The 25,853-nt window shown below is 42.8% G+C and overlaps 1 protein-coding gene across 1 annotated transcript in view; it reads right to left on the reverse strand.

Moving 5' to 3' along the window:
* The window catches only part of Cdh2 (cadherin 2), a 222,225-nt gene that overhangs the window by 24,412 nt on the left and 171,960 nt on the right, over positions 1 to 25,853 (reverse strand). Inside the window, exons 8-14 of the mRNA XM_051163472.1 lie at positions 19,367 to 19,504; positions 18,364 to 18,549; positions 15,429 to 15,682; positions 13,426 to 13,568; positions 11,041 to 11,274; positions 10,489 to 10,722; positions 8,453 to 8,592 (exon numbers count right to left, since the gene is read on the reverse strand). Coding sequence (XP_051019429.1) covers positions 8,453 to 8,592; positions 10,489 to 10,722; positions 11,041 to 11,274; positions 13,426 to 13,568; positions 15,429 to 15,682; positions 18,364 to 18,549; positions 19,367 to 19,504 — 1,329 coding nt within the window. The remainder of the gene's footprint in view (positions 1 to 8,452; positions 8,593 to 10,488; positions 10,723 to 11,040; positions 11,275 to 13,425; positions 13,569 to 15,428; positions 15,683 to 18,363; positions 18,550 to 19,366; positions 19,505 to 25,853) is intronic.

The following is a 25,853-nucleotide window of genomic DNA, read 5'->3' on the forward strand; positions in this document are numbered from 1 at the left end:
ACACACAGACACAACCGCATGGAGGCTATAAAGTTGGGAGGGATAGGGAGGAAGAGGGGCAGATCTGGGAGGAGTTAGGTGAAGAATGGGGAAGAAATACGATCAAAATACATTGAAAGAAATTATCAAAAGTTAATAAAATTATCACATTAAAACAAACAAAGACCCATTCTACAGATGCCACTGAAACAAACAACACATAGCTAGCTGCCACATTGTCTCTAAAATCTAGGCATTTCCATAGAGTCCTCTACCATGGAAAGTGCAAACTCAATGTTTGCTAATCCCAAGCAATACTGCTGCTTAGCATGGGAGACACAAAGGAACAGAGCAGCAGGTGAAAGTATAGGGTAGACCTGGGATACAGAAGGCAGTGACAGCCAAGAACCAGTTCCTAAGAAACCGACGTGACCTCCTCAGTTCTCACCAGTGTCCTGTCACACCATCACACCCAGTTCTCACCAGTGTCCTGTCACACCATCACACCCTGCCCTGCCCCGTGCTAGCCAAATGTGCCCTGCTCACTGGGACTATCCCTCAGGGTCTTGCTTTGGTTTTGACAACCAGCAGTCATCAGTGACCTCCACCATCAGCGGTATCATGCCTTCTTACAGAGGAAGAACACCCGCAGCAGCTCTGACCTTGAATGAGGGTGACAACTTTTTAAAATTAAGAGCAGAGGACATTTGCCTTGGTCTATAGTCCAAGGAAAGAATGGGACATTCCACAGAGGAATGAATGCCTCTACGTGTTGCAGGGTAATACAAGGTATGTAAACATTTCATCTTCCTTGTCCTCAAATGGACATTTAATCCTGCTTTGCCACTTTCCAACAGTTAATGTCTGCTCTGCCTTACTGCTCTGAGTGAGAGTCTCGCGAGATCATAGTAGCAAGTCACTCAGCTCATGTCTAACGCCCATCATAACATCAGCATTGAAACTATATTGACACACAGGTGGCAGCTTTCACTAAGGGGAAAAACAAAGCAGCTTGATAACAGTGATTTATTTGGCTAAGAGTGTTTTGAAGAAGCACCACGGATGGGGTAAACACAAACCACACTCAAGATATGTTGACTTTATTGGAAGAATTATCATAAAAGGGCCAAAGCTTTAAAGAACAGTGAGCTTCAGTTTCCTACCCTGGGGCTCAAAGGGGAAGGTCCCAGGGAAAGTGAAGAACGCCCCGCATTGTACATTCTCCCTGATTTTATTAGAGATGCTGAGACCAAAGACCTAGACACACAGAGATCATTGAAAGTGATACAGGATCTGCAACCAGCTTTGGGGGCTAAAAGGGCACTGAAGGACATTTACTAATGAGGGTAATTAAACATGCCCTGATAACCGGCAAAGCCTGGTGGTGATAGCTGAGACTCAGATAAAGAAGGAGCCTCACCCTAGGAAAAAAAGACCAGACAGTAAACTAAAAGGCTCTGTCCACCAGCCAACAGCAGGAGATAACAGGCCTGTCAAAACGCAGGGAAGGCCTCTCCCAAACGCAGTCTCAAATATGACCCACTCTGGCCTTGACCATGAGCATCCACACAGGGCCAGAGTATCTACAAGCTCCTATCAACGTCTACTATTTCTCAGATAAGGGGAGAAAAAAAAGGGCACAGAATCCTCCTTTTTCTGCTTTCTTTTCTTAGGCCTCTCTTATTTGTTAAGGAAATCAGCAACCTTGGCAGAGAAATTCAGCAGATAGAGATGCTAATCTGGGGAGATAAGCTCTGCCCTTGTGAAGGGCTACTTTGCTTTGATTTCCTCCTAATCAGCTAGCTGCCAGGAAGAGGGCTGCTTTGTTTTAGCAGGAGGGGCTAGCTAGAGCCTGACACTCCGGCCACAGGCTATTTGAGAGGTACCTACCCTGTAGAAGCCAGCCTACTTTGGCTTCCACTCAGTGGCTGAATGGACCTCTCCGACATCTCAGGGTGGACAGGTCGAATGTGATCATTCCTGGCTGAAGCAGCTGCACCAGGAAAGGGGCCTTTGAGACTTAACTGCCTTTCTGAGACATCAGGCAAAACAGAGAGACCAGTGCCTAAGTGTCACAGGCTGCATCCACTTATGAAGGCTGGATCCCCACTCACACCTCCCACAGCATGCATGCTCCTTACAATGCCACTTATTGTGTTATTAAGAAAACAAAGAAACAGAAAACAAAACCCCCAAAGCAACAACAACAACAAAAACCCAACCAACCAAGCAAGCATACAAACAAAACAACTAATACTGGACCTGTCCAGACATCTGAAGGCCCCAGGTCCATTTCTGAGGTCCATTTTTATTAAGATCTATCTTCAAGCAACTAATAAAAGTTGCTCCACTGCCAATTCTATACCCTAAAGAAATGACTATTTAACACGACTATGGGAGAGTTATAGAAAGGAGAAAATGCTTTATTTCGACAAAGTCAGGCTTCTCAGGGACTGAGCGTGGCTTTCAGATTTAAAGTAAGAGCATCCGGTTAGAAAAGGAAGAATTTGCATTAAGTACCTGGTGATAGGAAGGTTAATACCTACTTCTGTTCTTTTTAAAGACAGAGACAAAGATGAAAAGAAAACAATTAAAATATTTTAAAGGCGAGCTAGCAAGATGCCTCAGTGGATAAAGCTGCCTACAAGCAAACCTGACGGCCTGGATTGGATAATAGTCCCATACAGCTGCAGAGAGAACTACCTTCTGCATGTGGCCCAAGACGTCCACAGGACATATAGGTCATAGCATGTGCATGAATCCGCTGCCCCTAATAAGACAGCAGCTGTGGTGTTTATTTACCACATAGGAAGGCATTAGAAAGCAACAGTAATTTAAGTGCCACGGAAATGGAACAAAAGCAAACAGAATAAGTAGTGTAACCACAGCACTACGCATGCACAATGAACCACGATTGTCTTTAAGTTAACAGAGGATGACAAAGCAATGTCCTGATCCATATCCCAAGAGAAGACCAAGCCCAGACAGATCATTAGTATGACTGACAAAACAAAAAGTACCTCTCACGATTAAAGTCATACAAGTTGTGTTTGTAGGTGTAAGGTTCATTATCGTGGCAGAGGTTTTCTAAATAGAATACTAAAGCCTAACCACAGCGGGAGCTATGACAGACTCACGACTGTTAAAACTAAACTTCTGCTCATCATAAAACATCTTAGGAGAATCTAAAGAGCAGGCTACGGAATGAGATGAATGTATTTGTCTAAGAAAAACCTCATGTCTATTGCATGTAACAGTTCCTTCTATGAGCTCAATAAGGAAAAGACAATGCTACAGAAAAAAAAAAAAAAGAAAGCTGTTGAGTGATTTTAATCCAGCAACATGGCTACTCTGGCTGGAATAAAGACACACTCTTAGTACACACCTTTAATCCCAAACAATGAAGGGAAGGTTAGTTTGTAGAGGGTGGCACTCATGTTTGAAAGTGACATCTAATCTAGTGGTAGAAAAAGTGATGATTATCCTATGACTGTGACTGAGGGGGACTTCCTCCCCCTTTATATGCTCATAGGGTATCAAGTCTCTTCTTGGTAGCCTGCTATCCTAAGTAATATGAATAAATTAATTTAAAACATAAAAATAAATTCTAAAACAAAAAACAAAAAAAAAGAGAGAGAGAAAAAGTGATGAATCAGAGAAAGATTTGACAGAATTGGATATGCCCAACTCTTAAGAGAGAACAGCACAGAGGGAGAGACGGACAGTTATACAGAGACAGACTGTAGCGAGAGAACAAGCTAGACACAGGTGAAGAGAAAATGAGGCAGAGAATGAGAAGGCGCCAGAAGATTTTTAGCAGATTGCTAGAGTTAGTTTGAGGCCAAGCAGAGTATTCAGTCAGAAGCTGAGAGAAATCAGTTTGAATCAGTCAGATTGAAGAGGTATGTGAGCCAGAACAGCTGAGTTGAACCAGCCAGCCAGAGTTTAAAAACAAAGAAAAACAAGAAAAGGTTAGCTTATTCAGCAGTAATATTCAGAGGCTGAAAACATTCTAGACATTGATTTGATTGTATGGAGGCTAGAAGCTCCCAGGACTAGGCCTAGGTTAGCATAGAGGGGCAGTAAGTCTCAGAAATGACAATTACTTCAGGCAAATAAAAGACACTTTTACAAAAGCCAAGTCGAATCAAAGCGTCATAAAATACAGATACAACTGGCTGGTAAGCCAGCAGGGGTATCCCAACTCAGCCATAAGGAGACCCATTGTACTAGAGATGCTGAGGTTTAAGAGATAATGAGATGGAACACGCTGGACCACTGGCATCCACACTGTGGGGATGTGTAAACTGCACAGCCATGTCAGGAAAAGGAATGGACCATGTTCAGGCCACACACATGCACAGAAAAGACACATACCCAACACATGCATAAAAATGTTCACTGACAGTTTCCTCATAATACTCAAATGGAGGCTAGGTATGGCAGTGCATACCTTTAATCACAGCACTCAGAACTGTGAGTCTGAGGCTAGCCTGTCTATATAGATAATTCTAGTTCAGCCAGCACTACATAGTGAGACGCTGTGTCAAAGCACAAGCAAGCAAACACGCAAGCAAACAAAACCCTTATAAACATTTAAATTTTCAAGGGCAGCACAATGAATAAATAGCATGTAGATGGTTTTTATTTTTATTTTTAAATAACTGAACACTACCCATCAACGGCAATACGCACCACTTCTGCACTACACGGGTGGAACTTACAGGTCTAACAGTGAGTAGCAGATGAGGGACATGGTGAGAATCTAATGTATGTTGTTTGCTTACATTAGAGGTAAAATTAAGTATTGTTAATCGATCATAGTAGAAATTAAAAATAAAAAACTTGCTGAACTTTTTCATTGGTGGCCATCTTCTAGCTTGGTGGAGGCAGAAACTGGGTTTCTGGAAAGGTGCAAGCATCTTTATGGATGGGGTTAGGTACACTCTTAAATCTGCAGGGAGCCTCCCCTTCTCCACAGGACACACAAAATTTTGAGACTAGTATTCAGATCCTAATGTCAAAAATAAGTCACAGCTTTAGAAAGCATATGCTGAGAACAAAGAGAAGCCTGGCTCCGTGAGAGCAGGACCAGGCAAGTCTTTAGGAAAGACCACCCACTGCTGCTTTGATCCCCCACTCTCCAACTAAGGAAATGATAAAAAGAAATAGCATGTGGACAAGTCACCTGACCTTGGAGGGAGATAGCAGTGTCCATGAGAGGATTTGTAGGCTGAGGGGCCTTGTTCCTGCAAACTCTTTCCCATGGGCCTCTGCTTAGGATACAAAAGGGTCCATCAAACAGGGCGTGCAGTATTGTTGAACCGGGAGCAATGGAGAAATGTTAGATTTAACAACTGCTGAAGCTTGGATGGGGAAGTTGAACCAGAGACAAGATGCCTGTTATAGTGCTCTTGCACGGCAGAGGTAGCAACCCTGGAGATGCAGAAGACTGAGTAATTAAAAAAAAATTAGAGTGTGAAAGACAAGGCCCTCAGTCTAGTATTCCTATATCAAGTACTTTACTTTGTTATTAAGTTAAAATGCTAATAATAGGACCCGCACTGGGGAAAGGCAACTGAAAGAGCAGAGTCATCTAAAGACTTCTGACAGACTCAGGTACCAGCAAAGGACTAGGAAGCTTGCGAGACACCACAGTTTAGACATGTAGAAAACAGGGTAATTAGGCACAGAGCACAGAAAGTTTCAGAAAAGGATGGTGAGGAAGTGGCTAGAAAGCAACAGACTCACAGGCACAGCTTGTCAGAGCCAGGGAAGTCCAGAGTTCATAGAAGGGAGAAACCAAAGATTTACAGTGATACTTTAAAGTCTTCATAGAATGGTTTATGAACCCCTGAAGGCACATATCAGCATCAAGTTAAATGTTTTATTTAGGTTTTATTTAGATTTTTCAGGTGTCAACCCATGGAGAATGACAATTCTCCTTGGGGACAACTGCTTGCCTAAATGACTCCGGCAGTAAGTTGGACCTTGATGGGGGAACTGGAGCTTAAGTGTTGTAGATGTGCAGAGGCTGGGGCATTCCTGTTGGACATCTTTCCCTCCCTCCCTCCCTCCCAGCAGGCAAGCTTTACTACTGGATCTGAAGCATCAACCTAAACAGATGAAGCCAGCAAAAGAAACAGATCTTTCTTTTTTTTTTTTTTTGGTTTTTCGAGACAGGGTTTCTCTGTGTAGCCTTGGCCATCCTGGACTCACTTTGTAGACCAGGCTGGCCTCGAACTCACAGCGATCCGCCCGCCTCTGCCTCCCGAGTGCTGGGATTAAAGGCGTGCGATCTTTCTTAAATGGAGTACGAGAGACGCTGAAGCAACTTTTTGAAAAGAGTTTATATAAAAGGGGGGAGGGAGGGTAGAGATTCCGTCAGGTGGCTCTGAGTTTCTGGTTTACATGCTGTAAAGCTGAGAGGACTGGATCTTGTCCCTGGACCACCAGTTTTATACCACGACTTTCAGTTACTAGCATTATTATTTGACTGAAGCTTTGCTGTAGCGGCTTTAGGTTCCCACTTCTAAAACGACAAAGAGGGGCTGGAGAGATGGCTCGGTTGGCAAGAGCCCTTGCTTTGCAAGCATGCGTATCCAGGTTCAAATCTCTGGCACGCAAAATAAAAGGCCAGGCATATAATGGCAGCATTGGGGAGGGAGGCCAGAGGAGGGTAAATCCAGGAAGCCCAGTGGCCGGGCAGCCCATCTGAAGCGAGGCTTCTGCTCCAGTGTGAGACCCTGTCTCAAAGCAGTGTGGCAGAGGACAATAGAGGAGGACACTCGGTTTGACGTCCGCCTCGCTGGCCTCATTCATGTGTGCATAAGGGCATGCACACCTGCACACTCACATGCAACACACACACACACACACACACACACACTGATTAGCCCTGACACGGAAAGCTCAATAACGAAAGTAGGCTTATGAGAGGAGGATGTGAGCAGTAAGTAAAAAGGTAGATTAATTAAGGGTTAAGTCACATGTGAATTTTAAAACTCAAAATACATTCATATAAGCGAGAAACCCTGGGGTATATTTACAGAGCCTCTTTAATTAGTCAGTATTCAAAACAGCTTTACACAGTTGAGTCAAGTTTTCAAGACAGTTTAAGCACGCCTCTCTCCCGGAATGAGAGTTCAGACCTGGTGCAGCAAGAGCAGAGCCTGCGGTCACAGGCTCACAGCATGTCACAGTCACACAACTTTGCAAATGTGAAAGAGGGAAGTCAAAGATGGAGACCAGGTGTGAATGCACTCTGCTAAGCAGGAGTGAGGCAGCAGCTCCTAACAGGTGCCGGGAAGTGGCAGACAGATGAACCAAGGTCCTCCGAAGCAAGCCTCCCCTTACACAGATGAGCCCATTGCCAAATGCACCAATGCCAGAAAACTACTTCTTGATGATCAAAACCCCATGGAAGCCAGGCTCGTTTCAGACCACGCTCTCTGACGTGGGTTCCAGAAGCAGAAACGGTGCAACTGCATTATCACATGCATTCGTGAAATACCTGGGGTTGACTTCTCAAGAATACTGCTTTACACTGCTGATCATGTCATGATGAAGTACATGTAGGCTGTGACACCAGACAGATGCGGAGTCAAATCCTACGTCAGTGACCTACCTGGTACACAACTATCTAGAAACCCAAATGAAGCGCATGTTACAGTCATCAAAAGTGGAGACGTTCTCTGTAGAATCGCAGGTTTCAAAGATTTGAGAGAGATAGTTAAGGCACGCGCGTGACCTAGTGCCGTATGGAACTCCTAAATTGTTTTTAGAGTGTCTAGAAGGTTGATTCTTAGTAAAGCACATACCATGTTTCTCATGTACCACTCACTCATTCTCACCCTTGGTGTGCTACATACATGCTTTGTATGTGCATGGCATACAGAGGCAACCATTGTTTAATAGCAAGAAGGGAATTTTGCCACCTATTGAGCAACAGCTAGAAGGCAGGTACCAAGACAGACACTGTGGATAAATAAATGAAGCAGATGTGCTCTTAAATGCAAGTTTTCCTCAATAATGTTAAGACTCTCAGGGCAAATATTTGCTGGCTCTGCCTCCATTTATGTCACCAGAGATTTAAATCATGCCTGAAATACAGAACTAGCCTGGGAAGTATTTGCAAAATAAGCAGACTTATTGCTTTTTATACTAATTATGGATACCTAGAGCCCAATATAGAAATTAATTTTACTTATATTTTAAATGTCCAGCGGGACCAAAAAAAAAAAAAAAAAAAAAACTCACAAAGTAAACAGTAAATATTTAAGTGGAGTTCCTAAGTTGTGCGCTTCCTGGAGCACTGATGTTAGTATAAACTAAATTCAATTATAACTGGTATTTTGGAAACAATCAAGAAACGTGTGACTTTATGGGAGAAATACACTAAGGGATTGATAACTGGAGAAAATGTGATGGTTTTCTTACTACATAAATCTTAAAGACTTGCAACACTGCTTACCTGGTCTTCTTCTCCTCCGCCTTCTTCGTCATATTTTAGTATATTATCTCTTACGTCATCTTCCGGGTCAATTAAAAGCTGCTTGGCCTGGCGCTCTTTATCCCGGCGTTTCATCCATACCACAAACATGAGAACAAGGACTGCACGGGAGAAGAGTAAAGATGCACACTGCTGTTCACTCTGAAATCCAGATTTATAGAACCTTCATCTTTCTCACTAACGATTTAAGCCCATGGAAAGACCATGGTACGTAGTTCACGCATGTACCGGTTGCGGGCCTTACCCTGTCCATACACAGCAGTGCTTGGCCAGAGCACAGAGTGAAGACCTGGACTCTAGTCTCCAGTGTACCATGGCATGCTGGGTAAACCTCTTTGTCCTGTGAGGCACGATCTACAGAAGTGACTATATGGTTTCTATCTTCACCTTGGCTTGTTAGAGGATCGATACCCTAACAGAATGCGTCATAAACTCCAAAGACACAAACAGCAGTGAGTTGCAGTGAGATGCTGGTCAGTCATCATTATCCTCCCAAATTCTCAGAGAGGCACTTCTCGTGGGGAACAGGTGCTTGCGCAGAAGGCTAGAGCAGGAAATGAGAGCTGGATGGGTAATTGGATGCTGGGTTGTCTTTGACTCCCAGAGGCTGGTGCTTCTCCATCATGCTCTTCCCTACCTCGCTGCAGCCATGACGGCGTGGGGGATTACTCTGAGCACTGAAATAATATTAGGCTTTCATCCTTTACACTCAATGCCAGGTCTGCAACCATAAATTCTCCCAGGTTGATGTTAGAATCAGTGCCAATTCATTTTCTTTCAAAATGCCAGTGTCACATTGTCACACCTGAATCTATCATCTCTAAGTCTGTCTTGATAAGGGTGGCATATATAGCGCGTATTGGTTGAAAATGAAATGCATCCCTGAGCACACATCTAGGAATAAATTCTGTCTAAAATCTGAGGGTATCAGTTTACATCCTGAAACAAAAAGATTTAATGACTCCTATTTGAGCACATTTTTATTATTGGCCATAAAAGTAAATATCCTCCTTTAAAAGCCAGAAAACATGATCTCATTTGCCATTGTTCAGGGCTAAATCTAGCAAGTGGATTATTAGTATAGCATGCAGGTTTCAAATTATAGCCAAAGCAGTCTCCACACAGGAAGTAAAAAAAAATGCTCCGGCTTCTATAGTAATTGCTTAGAATAAAGGGACAGAATTCTAAATTACCAGAACACTTGTAAATGGAGAAAACATAAAAGAAATGGCCAACATTTTCAAGAAAGTGATTGGCGCTTAGCATGATCACACAATAAACTGGGTCCTGCTGCTATTCCACAATAAAACACTGGGCCCAGGCAATTCGTTCTTTTAACCCGCATGCTTAGAAGTGGTTCCCTAAGTACTTTTGGGTGGTTAATTTCTTGCATTCCACTGAACCAAAGATTGCAAAGCACCTTCAAAAGGAAGAAATTCCTTAATCTGCACTTATGCTAAAGACAGACAATTTATTGAGCTGTGTAATCATTTCTATTATCAAATGTGCTGTGTGTGGAGCACACGCTCTTACTATTTTGCGCAGCCCTTCAGAAACAAATATCTTGATCCTTGCATGACTGGAGCAGGCTGCTAACTGCACAGTATATGCAGGGAAGCGAAGGAAAGCAATACACCTATTTTCCTAAATCATCAGCTTTGTGCCATAAATTCGTACTCAAGTCACAAGGTAAGTGCTCAGACTTAGGACTGTTTAAGACTTTTCTGTGGAAAGGGCTTCCCATGGCTCCCAACAATCATCACACAAAATGATAGAGAGGGCATGGGAACACAAGCAGGGGCTGGCTGCAAATGGATCAGCGCACTAGATGATGCTCAGTGTCCTTTTTATGCGAGAGAGACCTGGGTGCCGCCATATGGTACTATGGACAGGATGGTGCTCAGTCATCCAAGAAACTTGCTAGTCATTTTGAGATGGTCCCTGGCTGAGCATCCTAGAAGTAGAAGGAACCACACCCTCCAAGACGAAGTACTCACTCAGCAGGATGATGATACAGAGCAGAATGGCGATGATGGCGCCCGTGCCGAGCCCTGCACCCACGATCCGGTCCACATCTGTGCAGTCTCCGTTGGAGTCACACTGGCAAACTTTCACTCTCAGGATGGAAATATTGGACTTGGGGGGATTCCCTGAATCTGTGATAATGATTGGAACTTCATAGATACCAGCCTCTAAAAATTTTATCTTTAAGTTGAGTTGGGCAAAATCACCTACAGAGAAAAAAAGGGAAAAAGAAAAAAAAAAAAAGTTTGACAGTCAATATCTAATAAGATTTAAGGAAAAAAAAAAGTATGCTACTTTCCAGAACATGTTTCCTACCTAAGTGTACCCCATTAAACAAATCACAATTATGTTGTTTGTAAAAAGTTGTTTTGGGTTTCAAGGGCTTTAAATATTTCACTTAGACCTTAAGTAACATTTAAGATATATTTAATGAGAAGATTATGACATATGTGAAATTAATTTCCCTTACCAGGGTTCAAAACTACTCCACTACACATCCATTCAAATAATTAACCTGTTCTTACCATTAAGCCGGGTGATGGTCCAGTTTCTTTTAATAGTCACTGGAGATAAAGGAAGATCAAAGGCAAATGGCCCAGCATTTGGATCGATGTCATAATCAAGTGCTGTGATGTTAATTGAATTGGGTTCTGGAGTTTCACAAGTCTCGGCCTCTTGAGGTAACACCTGAGGGGCGTTGTCATTGATATCAAGTAAATAGATTTGCAGTGTCCCCGTTCCACTCATAGGAGGAATTCCTAAAAGGAGAGAACAGTCACAGTTGAGGGCCACGGTCTCTCTTGTACCTCTCACTATATCACATGGGGAAGTGCTTGCTGTCCCTGGTAGCTGGATGGACAGTTTTTGGAGCAAGCTCACTTCTTTTTATATTTTTAAATTTTTTATTATTTATTTAATTAAATTATTCAGATTACATATCAATTGTTATCCCATCCCTAACATCCTCCCATTCCTCCCTCCTTCCCTCTTTCACCCTATTCCCCTGCCCTATGTCTGTGACTGAAGGGACCTCCTCCCCCACTATATGGTCATAAGGTATCAAGTCTTGTCTTGGTAGCCTGCTTACTCTTTCTCTGAGTGCCACCAGGCCTCCCCACCATGGGGAAGTGGTCAAATACGAGGCACCAGAGTTCACGTCTGAGTCAGTCCCCACTCTCCACTCAACTGTGGAGAATGTCCTGTCCATTGGCTAGATCTGAGAAAGGGTTCCATGTTTACTGCTTGTATTGTCCTTGCTTGGTGCAGTAGCTTGAGTAGAACCCTTGGGCTCACTTCTTACTTCCCTCCTAGGATGGCCCTCCACGCTGGAGCCATCCTGTGGGAGCTGAGAAGAACCTCATGTCCTCCTTGCACAAGCTGCCCAGCCGTCCGTGCTCATGAATACCCCACTCCTCTAGCAACTGTGGCGAATATCAGAGGAGCCCAGGGCTCACGAGCTTATGAACCCTAGCTCCTGGAGGGAGAACCAGGCCATGTACACATATGCAGGAGAGTTCTGAATGCTCAAATCCACCTGCAACCACTGCCATTATTTATAGGCAAGCAATAGAAAGCCCGAGGTGTTGTCTTGGGAACACACACCCTGGAAGAGAAAAGCGGGCTTCATCGATCAGCCAGCTTCACACACAAAAAGGGCGGGGCTGCTCGTTGTACACTAATTCACTATATTCCTATAAGGGAGGTTTAACGAGGTGAGGGCTTAAATAGGCAAAGTCCAGAAGACTCTGCAAACTGCTCATGGCCATGGGCTTTTTTGCATTTTGTAGCTTATACAAAACCGTATACAACTGTTCTGACTGACCTCAAATCTGTTCTTATCAACCCTGAAAATGTTCTCTCTCCCAGCTCATGAAACCCTTTAGTCTGCACTTCAAAACAAAACAAAACTTTGGAGCCTTAAAAGAATAAAGATGGGACATGTCCCATTAAAGTCTTCACTTACCAGGAAAGTGGGACAGAGGGGAAGACTTCCTATTGGGACTGTAGGTGAGAGAAGGGAGAATGGGGAAATAGAAGGACCCAGAGGGTCCTAGAAACCTACAAGTAGAACATTATGATAGGCAGATCTGGGCCCAGGGGTCCTGCTCAAACTATGGCACCAGCCAAGGACAATACGTGCAGTAAACTTCGAAGCCCTACCTAGATCTAGCCAATGGACAGGACATTCTCCACCGTTGAGTGGAGAGTGGGGACTGACTTTCACACGAACTCTGGTGCCCCATATTTGACCACATCCCCTGGATGGAGAGGCCTGGCAGCACTCAGAGGAAGAATAGCAGGCTACTAAGAATACACTTATCCTATGAGCATGTACAAGGGGAGGAAGTTCCCCTCAGTCACAGTCATAGGGGAGGGGAGTAAGGGGAAAATGGGAGGGAGGGAGGAATGGGAGGATACAAGGGATAGGATAACAATTGAGATGTAATATGAATAAATTAATGAAATATATTTTAAAAAAGGAATAAAGATCTGCTTTCTGTATAATTTAGCATTGCAGTAAATCTCAGTTCCTACACCAGTCCAGGAGGCTCTGCTTTCTTTAACACAGAAGGACAGTCCAGCACGTGTGTTCAGTCACATACCATTGTCAGAAGCAAGGAAGGACAGTCCAGCACGTGTGTTCAGTCACATACCATTGTCAGAAGCAAGGAAGGACAGTCCAGCACGTGTGTTCAGTCACATACCATTGTCAGAAGCAAGGAAGGACAGTCCAGCACGTGTGTTCAGTCACATACCATTGTCAGAAGCAAGGAAGGACAGTCCAGCACGTGTGTTCAGTCACATACCATTGTCAGAAGCAAGGAAGGACAGTCCAGCACGTGTGTTCAGTCACATACCATTGTCAGAAGCAAGGAAGGACAGTCCAGCACGTGTGTTCAGTCACATACCATTGTCAGAAGCAAGGAAGGTGGCATTATATATGTTGTTCTTCACATTTGGCGACTCTCTGTCCAAAACAGCAATAGTAGTGATCTGTCCATTCACGGGATCTATTTTCAGCCAATTGGCAGGATCAGATAATTTTGTGTATCTAGAAAATAAAAGTGCTGCAACTTAAATATTTTTTGATAAGAAACGGAACAAAGCATGTGTAAGTTTAACAGGTATGGTTATAAAAAGGCAAAACTTTCATTGATTCGCATGGCTACAGATGATGGCTGGAAACGGAACTTTAACCTGGCAAGGTCTTTGTGTGGCAGTGATTTTGGGGAGGTATGCAAAGGCATCAAATGCATAGCAAAGTCTGCAAACATCTAGCGGACAGCTGACATACGTGCTGACAATATGGCTCAAGCATGTGTTCTAAATCAGAGCCCTGTTATACAGAATCTGGGGGGGGGGGGAATCAGAAGCTAAATTCCACACATAAACCACTCCTAAAAATGCGTCACCACCATCATGGTAGAGTTGAAGCCTCACGAGAGAAATCCCACAAAATCCCATTCCTGCCAGGATCCCCCAAATGGGGCCAGGCCCCTGATTTGTATCCTTCAAAGAGCATCACAGGCTTTCACCTGTAGTAGCAGATTCCCGTCTTCAAATTACTCTCTAAATACGAGGGGGGCTGATGTTTTTAAACTCAGGTAACTAACACTTACTTTGGAGACTCTATGGTTTATTTTGGGAGGTAATAAAACTATGGGATTTTAACACACCTATTAATTGGCCATTTAAGCATCCCGATTTCCATGTATGGAGGACTGAGGGATCAGAGGAGTTATCTGTTAGCAGCTGTTCTGAACGCACTTAAATTAATTGTGAATTAATCTGTGAATTATCTCCAGCTACTACAGAGAACTTTCGGATGGGGCACGCCCTGCCAGTCACCCACTCCAATCTCAGGCCGGGTTAGGTTTGCCGAGGCTGGAAGTCCTTGCAGATACATCTCTGGGTTTCTTGCACAGGTACGGGGTGAACATCATTAGCCGTCTAGTTTGGGTCTGTCACGAGTTCTCATTTTCCCTCACATGTGGAGAAGAGAGAGCTTACAGTTTCCTGAAGGTTCTCCGTCACCTCACTGTGCTGCTCTTTGAAGTGTTTGATATAAACGCACAGGTTAAATAATTGAGGGAGGAAGTTTTTTCTTCTACTAATATATGAATAGACCCAGTCTTAGTATTTTTTAAGCTAACAAAGTCATGGATATCCAATACACCAAAGAACTTTAAAATTTGGAAAACATGCATGTTTCCATTTGATTTGTCTATGGGTGCTGAGGATGGAAGAAGCCTATTTTTGTAGAACAATATATATTTTTTTTAATTTCAGAAACTACGGAATATTTTCTGTAAGACATGGCAATGTTAGAGTTCAGTCATCAGTTTTCTTTAGGAAGGCAGCCCCAGGCAGGCCACTGACAATCCAGTAGATGATCCTACACCCACGCACATATGGATAGAGCCAACTGGTCTCAGTGGTAATAAAACAGAATATATGAAGTTGGGAGGAAAATGTAACAGGAGAAACTAGGGAGGCAGGAGAGAGGAACTGGGGGAGGGGAAGTGTTATATTCAAATATATGTATGAAGTTCCTAAAGAGTAAATAAACATTGTATTCAAAATTAAGAAAGAAGGGCTGGAGAGATGGCTCAATCGTTAAGAGCACTGCCTGTCTTCCAAAGGACCTGGGTTCAATTCCCAGCACCCACATGGCAGCTCACAACTATCTGTAACCCCAAGATCTGACACCCTCACACCAACACACATAAATTAAAATTAAATAAAAATAAATAAATAAATATTTAAAAAAAAACAAACAAAATTAAGAAAGAAATGTACATTATATTCTAATAATTTCTTTTGGTTTTTGTAATGGGCATTTCTTACTTCTTCACTTCTGCACAGGGCAGGGAACAGAATCTATTTATGACAGTACAGTGGTGTTCCATACCTGATACTCTGCTGCATATATCGATCAGGGTCCTGAGCAGTGAGCGTGGTCAGCATGGTTCCTGCGTGGAGGCCTTCTTCTTGGCGAATGATTTTAGGATTTGGGGCAAAATAAGGGTTCTCATTGACATCAATGACTGTCACAGACACAGTCGCTGTAGACTGAGGAGGGTGCTGGATCCCCTTGGCTAATGGCACTTGGTTTTCTGCAGCGACAGTGAGGACAAACATCCTATTCGTTTCAAAGTCAATTGGCTGGAAAAGAAAAAAAAAAAAAGAAAAGAAAAGAAAACCATATTTTTTTTCATTCTGCCATTAAGACTATTTGCATTCTGCCGTTCATCTGTCTGTCTGTGAGTCCCATTTCCAAAACATTAACTTTTACCCTTCAATGTAGCATAAAGTTTCTGGAAAGCATGTAGGACTGTCTTCCTGAGACGCATCCCGAAGAGATTTTTGTTTCTCCAAATTTGCATGTGATTGTTGCATGGACCCATTTATTTAGATATCTGTAGAAAGTTGACTTTTGTTTACAGTCAGCACCGGGAAACCAAAACTACTAAATAATGTGAGGTTAGGTGAGGACATAACGATTTATAATCTCAAACATTGGGCAAAGTCCACTTCTCATGTAGGAAAACTTCTACCAGTCAGCAATGAATTGACAACCAAACCCATAAATTATATAAAAAAACTATATATAAAATATATAATTAAAGATACTGTATAGTTGAAAAATACTATATACTTTTTTTAAATGAGAAAATCTTATCCAATTTATAAAACTTCTTTCTGGGCTAGTAAGATGGGTCAGCAGGCAGAGGTGCTTGCTAGCACATGTGACTGACCTGAGTTTGATACCACGGAGCCATGATAGAAACAGAGCTGATTCTTACAGTTGTCCTGACATCCACACATGTGTTTTGGCACTCACATCTCCCGCCCCAAACACCCAAACAATTATTCAATGTAAATAAAAAGTATTTTTCATAAATGAGAATACACACCATTGAGTGAAGTGCGCCTACACATGCTCCTCTTAAAATGAGCGTTGTACACGTAGATTTATACTTTTTTCTCCTTACTGAGCAAACTGAAAACCAGCCTGTCTCCCCCATAGTAATTCTGAATATTTTGCAGGTTTTATAAAACTCCCACATGAGAGCACTCTAGATGATTAACGCAATGCACAAATAACCCTCTATGTGCATATTAACTGCTGGAGTCTCGCTGAATTTTGCTGTGGGAATTTCACTAATTTTCCCTTGGTCACTTAGTAATAGAAAGACAGTGTGTTTGGTATAACAGGAAGGTCAGAGGGTAGTCCCATGGCATTGGTAGTCTAAGGATGACCGAGAACTGAAGCGCACTTGAAAGCTACGTGATGAGCACACAAAGCCAGCAGAATCCTAGCCCAGACATCTCCCAACCATCAAATTCATGGCAATATTCTCTCCTTCTAGAACCTTCAATTCTGCATGCCCACTTCAAGTGCTTTAAACAAGGAGGAAGGAAGCCAGAAGACTGTAAACGCCCAGTGCAGGAAATGCCCCTCATGTTAGTGATATCTGCGCAGCTAGAATCCTTTCATGTGTATAGATCTCATTTGTCCTACACAAATGTGCAAATACTTGGAGGCTGTGCTCAAGCCCACTTTCCACCAAGGCTGAACAAAGGGTGATGGGTGCACAGCTTTCAATGGCCAAGCGCCACATGTCCAGAACATTTCCAGCCCCTGTCTCTTTCCCCTCTCATGGGCACAGGTTCCTGGCAAGCGGCACTTTCTCAGCAAGGTTGACACCTGGGTTCCTGTAATCAAGTATCTATGTGGAAGGAACATTGACCGGAAAAGCTTTTACACCACAGTGTTTGCTACTGTTTAAGAGCTTGCTCTTTGTGCCTGCTACCCCATGGTTCTGTTTCTTTCTTTTGACAATTAAATGTCAGAAAACTAGGTTTTTTGTTTGTTTGTTTCTGAGATTTCTCTGTGTAGGCCTGGCTGTCCTGGAACTCACTCTGTAGGCCGAGCTGGCCTCGAACTCAGAGAACTGCCTCTGCCTCCTGAGTTCTGGGATTAAATGTGTGAGTCACCATGCCAAGCTAGACTAGAAAACTAGCTTCTTAAAGTCACAAAAGTATGAGCTGGGCGTGGTGGCACACACCTTTAATCCCAGCACTCAGGAGGCAGAGGCAGGCAGATCTTTGTGCGTTCTGGCCAGCCTGGTCTGCAAAGAAAGTCCAGGACAGCCAAGGCTACACAGAGAAACCCTCTGAGGTCCACTTTCAAAAGAAAAAAGTAACAAAAGTAAAATTTTAAAACAGTCATATAAGTTCAAAATATTTATAAAATGTAGGCTCTCCTGCTTACTTGTTCCATTTTATTTCTGTGATTTTTCTTTTGTCTTTTGATTAATTTACCACCTGCCGAAACTCCATGAGTTTAATAGCTATTGCTCCTCTCCTTCTCTTTCCTACCCCCTCACTCTCTGCCCGAAGTCCATGAAAACAATAAGCACTGCATCCCTCCTCACCCCTCTCTTATGCCTCCCACTACTATGATGGGGATTGAACTGAGAAACCGGTGTATGCTAGGCAAGCACTCCAAGTATCAACCGATGGTCAGCGCCCCGGGCTCTGAAAGGCAACTGATATATCAGCTATATTCACTTAACTCTGCTGAGGACCCCATGTCTTCAGAATGGTAAATCTGCCCAAAATTGATTTTAATTGTGGTGATAATGGGAGAGAATTTATATTGTCCTCAGTTTCAACATAAATTACACAGTGACACACGATCCACTAAGTTGTCAGGAATTCCAGACTTGGAGGAGTTTAAAATAAAAAGGTCGAAGGGTCTACATAAAAGCAATCGGAGAGGGCACAGGCTGGTGCCTGCTGAGTAGATGGCTGAGGTCTGTGGTCCCAAGGACACTTACTTTTACCACAGTGACTAGCCCGTCGTTGCTGTTGGGGTCTGTCTGGATGGCAAACCTCCCTGTAGGGTCTCCACCACTGATTCTGTACACTGCGTTCCAGGCTGGCGTGTGAGGCTGATCTTTGTCAGTGACAGTCAGGTTGGCTACAATGACATCAATCCTGTTCTCAGGGACCTCGCCGTAGAACTGCAAGAAAGACAACTGTTGAGTCCCAGGTGAGATGTGGCCCTCTGAAGGACAAGCTGCCTGATGACCACACTGTCCTGATTTTACTGCCCCATTAAATGTTTATGATCTACACTAACCAAGGAGAAAGGTAATGCTGGTAAGCACCTAGTTTACTGTATTTTTTTTTTGGACTATAAGACACACCTGACCATAAGAAGCACCCAGATTTTAGAGCAGTAAAACAAGAAAACCAGTAAAAACAGCAACCAGACCATAAGACGCAACATAACCCCCTCCCACACTTTTGGGGGGGCGGTGTGTTTTATGGTCTGAAAAATATGGTATGTCTGACACACACACAAAATAGCTGGACCATTTTCAGCCACATGGTATTATGCTGCAGTTTCATTAGTATTAAAATTAGCATACATTTGTGAGTATCAGTGTGATTAATGCGGGGTCCAGAGAAAAGACTTCTATGTAGGAAATAACTTGACTTGGGATCTAGGTAATTACACGCTGGGAAAGTAGCACAAATCAGGCATGGATTTCAGGCATTTGAAACACTGGGAGAATTCTACTACTACACCACCAAGATATTTGCTGCAGGCAGAGTATTTCAGCTTCTTAACAATAACTGGGAATGCTAAGGAAGTAAGTACAGCAGTCAGACGTCTGCTTTAAAGCCCATGATTTAGAAACATCCGAGTCGGTGGACATTCCGCCATCAAGGCAAGCAAGTCCCATTCCTATTTACCACACGTATTATCCACAGCAGAACTTCTTCCAAATGGACCACGATGCTGAAGTTCTTTGAGTGACAGGTTGTACTCACCGTCATGGCAGTAAACTCTGGAGGGTTGTCATTGACATCTGTCACTGTGATGACGGCTGTGGCTGTATTCGAAAGGCCGTAAGTGGGATTGCCTTCCATGTCTGTGGCTTGGATTATTAAGGTATACTGTTGCACTTTCTAAAAAGACACAAAAGTAACAAGTAAAATGACGCCAATTCCTCAAGAACACATAACAGTGGTTCTGCAAAGGCCTCTTTATTACCCATGGAGAGCACAGCCCGCTTCATTCTGATTAGCAAGACTTGCATGCATTTACTTTGACTCAGGAGGCACGGGTTCACTTTGAGTCTCAGGAAGGAATACACTGAACGCACTGCAGATGTGTGAACTTCATAGCTGAGCTGAAGCCTCCATCAGATTTCAACTTTCCCCTTTTGCTACAAGATTGCTAGTAAGAATTGAAGCCTCTTGGTATTTCACATATTCATTTCCAAGCAGGTTAGGGCAGTAAAGACAACGAAGAAGCCAAGAAAGGAGGAAGCATATGCAATTTACAAATCCACAAATGATGTCTGCCTTCTCTTAATGTTTTATATATATACTTATATATATTGTATTATTACATATATTCTTTCTGTTATGATTAGTTGATAACAACACTTCCCCATTACTCATTACTACTAACTCCAAAAATTATATAAGAGCTACATAGAGTCGTAAAAAAAACAAAAAGATAAAAATTTGCGGCTGGATATATGGCTTAGAGGGTATGAGCACTTGTTGCCGTTACAGAGGCCTGTGACCTGTGCCCACAGGTTGGTCCACAAACATCTCTAACTCAGTTCAAGGGGTTTGGATGTCCTCTTCTGACGTCTGTGGGCACCAGACATGTATTCAGTACACATCATATCATATGATCAAAACATTCATATACATAAAATAAATAAATCTAAAAAGATTTGAAATACAAATTTACTTAAAAGGTATACATTTAAATTGTTAGTCCTGGGACACAACAGGCGTTGAATTGAGTAGGAGAACAAAGCATTAGCAGTAAGAGATAACACACGCTACACCACCAATTACAGGTACACACATGGACAAGTTTACATGCAGGTGATTCTGACCAGGCAAGCACACGTTACTTGAAAAAGCACAGACTGGCTATTTTAACAAGGAGCCGAATGATGTTGTAATGCATGTTTAGCAAAAGTCAAGATTATCCTAGAAATCCATACTGCCAGCTGACAGCACTTTATTTTTGGAAAACCTAACCAAAAGCACCACCTGAAGTCACTTGGAACCTCCGGTAAAACTGGCACAGAACAAAGAGGATCATATTCCTAAATGCTAAGCCATTCTGAACAACAAAACTCTTTTCTTCACACCAAACAAAACAAGTGTCACTGCAAAGTGAAGTCCCCTGGTTCTAAATATAGCCGACATTATAAACGGCCATTCTTAAGGGAGCCCCGCAGCTTGGAAGAAAGGCACAAATTGTGGCTTTTGATGTAATCATTAGAGGGAAAGGCAAGGACCAGAGAGAAATGCAATGGAACGCCAACCTCACACATGAGAGTTTAAACACTGCCCACTTAATTGAACGCCAATCTCTAGCAGATATTTACTTTAGCTCCCTTATTTCTTCCTAAAAGAGAATATACCATACTTTTTAGTTAGGAAAAAAAAAAAAAAAAAAACCTGCAAATATATAGTGCAGAATGAAACATTTCAAGATTTTTGTAACCCAGAACATTTCACTACAATCCAGGGTGAGCTGTATGTTTCTTCAATGGCTTTTCTTCTCAAAATTACCCCTTTAGGGAGAATCTCCCAGGGTCTGACCCCTTCTTAGACTACAGATAACTGATGGCAGCTAGAAAGAGAGAACAGGTCTCTCCCAGGATTGAGGCACTTAATTGGTTACCCAATCCAAAGTCATCAAGCCTGAAATCATATACACACAAGTTAACAGAAACGGACTTAGCAAGATGTATGTATGTATGTATGTATGTATGTATGTATGTATGTATGTGTGTGTATGTACGTATGTACGCGTGTGTATGTGTAACAATAACAATTAAAGAAAGAGGTAATTGATTTGAGGCATGAGGTGGGGAGGAGCAAGAGTTTGGAGGGAAAGGAAGGTAGAAATTATATAATTATATTTTAATCAAAAGACAAAACTTGCTATTTGCTCATTCAGTTTTATCCTTTCAATGGTTACTGAGAAAACTCAGAGGGCATTCAATTAGCTTCCCAGCGGAAAACTATGGCAATGAAAATGTACTGTGACTGAGGCTGAGGAAAATCTCAGCACTGGCTGCTTTTTCAGAGGACCTGGGTTCAAATCCCCACTCCCACATGGTAGCTCCCAACTGTCTGTAACTCTAGTTCCCAGGTATCTGGCAACCTCTTCTAGTCTCTGAAAGTACCAGGCTTGCATGTGGTATGTAAACATGCATGCAGGCAAAGCATTCATGCTCAGAAAATGAGGTGACATTTTAAAAATGTATGATGACTTATAAAATGCCATTTGTCTAGTTATTACAGTTCTAGTAACAATGAAAATTCAAGTTTCCTTTGTAATGTTATAAAACATATGGATATAAGTGTTCCCTAATGTCTATTCTATAAAAAAATATTTAAAATTATACAAACACAGTATATACAATTTTATATTGCGCTGAGATGTTGGGAACAATTGCTAGGCCTTGAGGGTTCCTATTGTTTCAAGTTAGTATTGGAATCCTTAGGCTTTACAAGCACATTTAGTTGGGGTTAGTGGGGTACTCCAGGCCCCTCAGGCCTAAGTTGCTTGAGACAGGAGGGTTGTTATTAGTTCCAGACTAATCAGGGCTATAAAATGACTTCAAACCCACAGAGTGTGGGCTACAGAGTGAGGCCCTGTCTCAACAACTATAAAAAGTCAAAACTCTAAAACAACACAAAAAAGGTACTGTTATTTCTTAAACAATGTCTATTAAAATTAAAAGTACCCACTTGATAAATAGCAGACTCCATGCTCAAATACCATGGTGGAACATGATCTTGTGTTTGAAAGGGAGATGTGCTAGCTTATGATTTCAGCAACTGCATGGAGAGAGCCTTGCTGACTTAGTCATGCTTGTATGATGCTGATGGGTGACATTTCAAATTTCTGGGAGTATGGCTTCCCACGCTTGCCATGCTACACTGCGTGCAGGAATCCAGTGCAGCTCCAAACCTTTCCTCATTTCCGGTTGCAGGTGATTAAGTTCTTTTCTCCCCTACCTCTCAGTAATGTGTGCATTTTAGCAAAGCTACCTATGACCATTCATTATCCCAAGACTTTCTGTATTTACGTTCAATGCCAATCATGGCCTATTCCATGGAGATGCCAGTTCCTCTGCCTACCCAGCAGTTCTCCACCAGGGTGACTGTGCCCAGTGAGAAGATGTCCCGTGCGACATTGGCATACTGGCTGGACAGACCCTACATCAAGAACTGGTTCAAAGTGTTGGTTATGCATGCTTGGGTAACCTTGGCCTTGAACGCGAGCCTCTCTTTTTTTCTGGGCCCAACAGCTCAATGGCTTGAAAATCAACTCTTGATGGGCTTCTGGAATTCCTTGAGGTAGAACTGTTTTGGGTCTTCGGAAAGTGCCCTACAACACATTCTATCACTGTCTCTAACTTTTATGTATTTTGCATTTGCACCCCTGAAAAACATACGCACACACTGGAAGTGTATAAAATGGTTTGTTTTTACAAGGGTTTGCATGTGGTTGTATAAGTTAGGGGCATCATTATGCCAACGTGGGAAACAGAATTCTGGAGGGCTTAGGCCAAGGAGGCATTGAAGCCAAAGCCTTAAAGGGTCTGAAATGCCAAAATAAAAGGCTTTGCCTTCATTCCAGGAGCTGTGATAAGCAATTTTCCCACTGAGGAGACTTAGCATGTTTGCAGATCATGAAGCAGACGGTAGAGAAGGGAGACCTGAAGTCCACCGCAAATGGGAGACCAAACATCAGGACCAACAAGGAGCCCAGGACACAAGTGTAAGAGGAATTTGGAAACAGCAAGCATTGGTCTTTCTCTTCCAGGAAGACATAATGCTGTGGAATAAAAATAATGGATAACGCTCAAGCAGCAGAAAGGACCGCCAGCTAGGCCAGTGGAAAAGAGATGGCTGCAAGATTTATTGGGTACTATGTTCACTGGAGGCGCCATGCACTGTGCTATAGGACCTTCCAACGCTTTCATGATATCCATATTACAGATGTGGAGGTGGTAGTATCGTAGGTTAAGAAGACCCAACAGCTCATATCGAGCAGAACTACAAAATTCCAACCTGGTAGAGAAGCTGTGAGAAGTGCTGTGGTTTTTTAACATGAAATGCCTCCTATAGGATCATGTGTTTGAACAATTGGTCCCTAGCTGGGTTGGGAAGGTTGTGGGTCATTTAAGATTTAGAGCCTTTGCCGGAAGGAGTAGGTCACTGGAGGTGGGACTCAAGGCTTTAGAGCCTGGATGCATTTCCTGTTTCGGTCTCTGCTTCGTCCTGGCTATGGAAGCCTGCATCAGCAGTCTCCCGCCTGGGCCGTCATGCTCTCTTCACCATGGTGGGCTATGGCAGCCCCTTGAACTGTGAGCCAAAACAAAGGCACCTTCCCTCCCTCCCTTCTTCCCTCTCTCCTTCCCTCCCTCCCTTCCTTCACTTATTTCAGGTATTTTGCCACAGAAGTGAGAAAAGTAACTGCTACTGATAATCCAGAAAGGGCAGAGGTTCGAAATGAAGAGAAAAAGTCCAGAGAAGGTTAAGAAGTCAGGAATAGCCACCAGCAGGTGATGTAGCAATGTGTTAGGGTGCATTTTTTAAAAAGCCAAAAATGATGATGGGTGAGGTGCAATGGCTTTAGGTTTCAAGACCTTAAAGAACAGACATTTTTAAAACTACAGATTAAAGAAAAATTAAAAGGTAACTCTGGTAAGCGTCTCCACGGTTCAAGGTTCTGTCACTGAAAGGTGTCACACATCCTGAGAGAAAGATAGTGAAAATTGCTTTCTACAAAAAGGAAACTGTGAATCTTAATAGAAATAAAGGAATTCAAGCCTGCATAAAAAGTCAAAGTAATTTATGCCTGGCCTCAGGCAGAATTACCATAAACCATCCAAGATAGATGTATTTTTTTTCTTGGTGAAATGACTTTCAGAAAATGGAAGGCTCTCCATAATTTCCTCTGGTAACTCATTGTTGATTTTTAATAATTCCACTGTCAAGAAGTGATTCCTCATATCATATCTAACCCATGATCCCAAAGCGTCCCATCCATTTCTGCATTTCTGTTATCAAGGGTGGTGGATGGCTCGCCTGTGAACTACAGGATATACTTAACTACAATTATACTGCACTTCAAGCTTTTATTCTGTGGGCTAAATATAGTCTCTCTGATTTTTAAACATGGCTGGTCTGCATAAGGAAAATTGTCTTTAATTCTTTATGCTTCTTTCTTGCCATGAAAGAGACAGGCTAAATATGAGAGGAATCCCAGGGAGGAACTGAGTGAACCTCCCACTTTCGTATCTCACAAGAGCTGTGTGACTGGAAGAAGAAACATTACAGTTGTAACCTGCACTAAATATTCCTCTTATGTTCAATCTCACCCTTGAGAGAGAATATTGAAATACACTCCATAATCTCATACGCATAGTATTCATATTGAGTTTATGGGTAAGTACGACTAAGTGCTTCATATTACAGAGGAAGAGGTAGAAAGACTCGGACTATGAAGGAGCCGTCTTTTTCTATTTTTCTTCTGCGAGTCTGTATGGTGTATACACGTGTGCCTGTGCAGGTGCACATCCCTGTCTAGATCAGAGGAGGAGGAGGATGTCAAATGTCCTGCTCTACTGCTCTCTATCTTACTCTCTCTCTCTCTCTTAAATGTAAGATCCAATCTTTTATTTTTTTATTAATTTATTCATATTACATCTCAATGGTTGTCCCATCCCTGTATCCTCCCATTGCTCCCTCCCTCCCTCCCTCCCATTTTCCCCTTACTCCCCTCCCCTATGACTGTGACTGAGGGGGACTTCCTCCACCTTTATATGCTCATAGGGTATCAAGTCTCTTCTTGGTAGCCTGCTATCCTTCCTCTGAGTGCCACCAGGTGCCCCCTATCTTACTCTCTTGAAACAGGGTCTACCTCCCAGAACCTGGAGCTAGGCTGGCAACCAGTAAGCCCCCAATAATTTTCTGGTCTCTGTCCCCAAATTGTGCTGAGTGTATAGGCACCTTGCAATGACCCGCTTCTTAAGGAGACTTGGGGATTTGAGCTCAGCTCCTCATGCTAGCCCAGTGACCACATTTACCCATTGGGCCATTTCTCCAGCCTCTCTGAGCTATGAAAGCACTGCAAAAACTAAATTCCTCTTTGCTTACTGAACATTTTCGGATGCAAAACACTTTTAGAGAATGAACTAGTAATAGTGGAAGTCAACGGCTAAATGTTGCCATTTAGGCTCTAAGTAGACTTCTCAGACAT

The sequence above is a fragment of the Acomys russatus genome, chromosome 20, assembly GCF_903995435.1.
Source record: "Acomys russatus chromosome 20, mAcoRus1.1, whole genome shotgun sequence".
Classification (NCBI taxonomy): domain Eukaryota; kingdom Metazoa; phylum Chordata; class Mammalia; order Rodentia; family Muridae; genus Acomys; species Acomys russatus.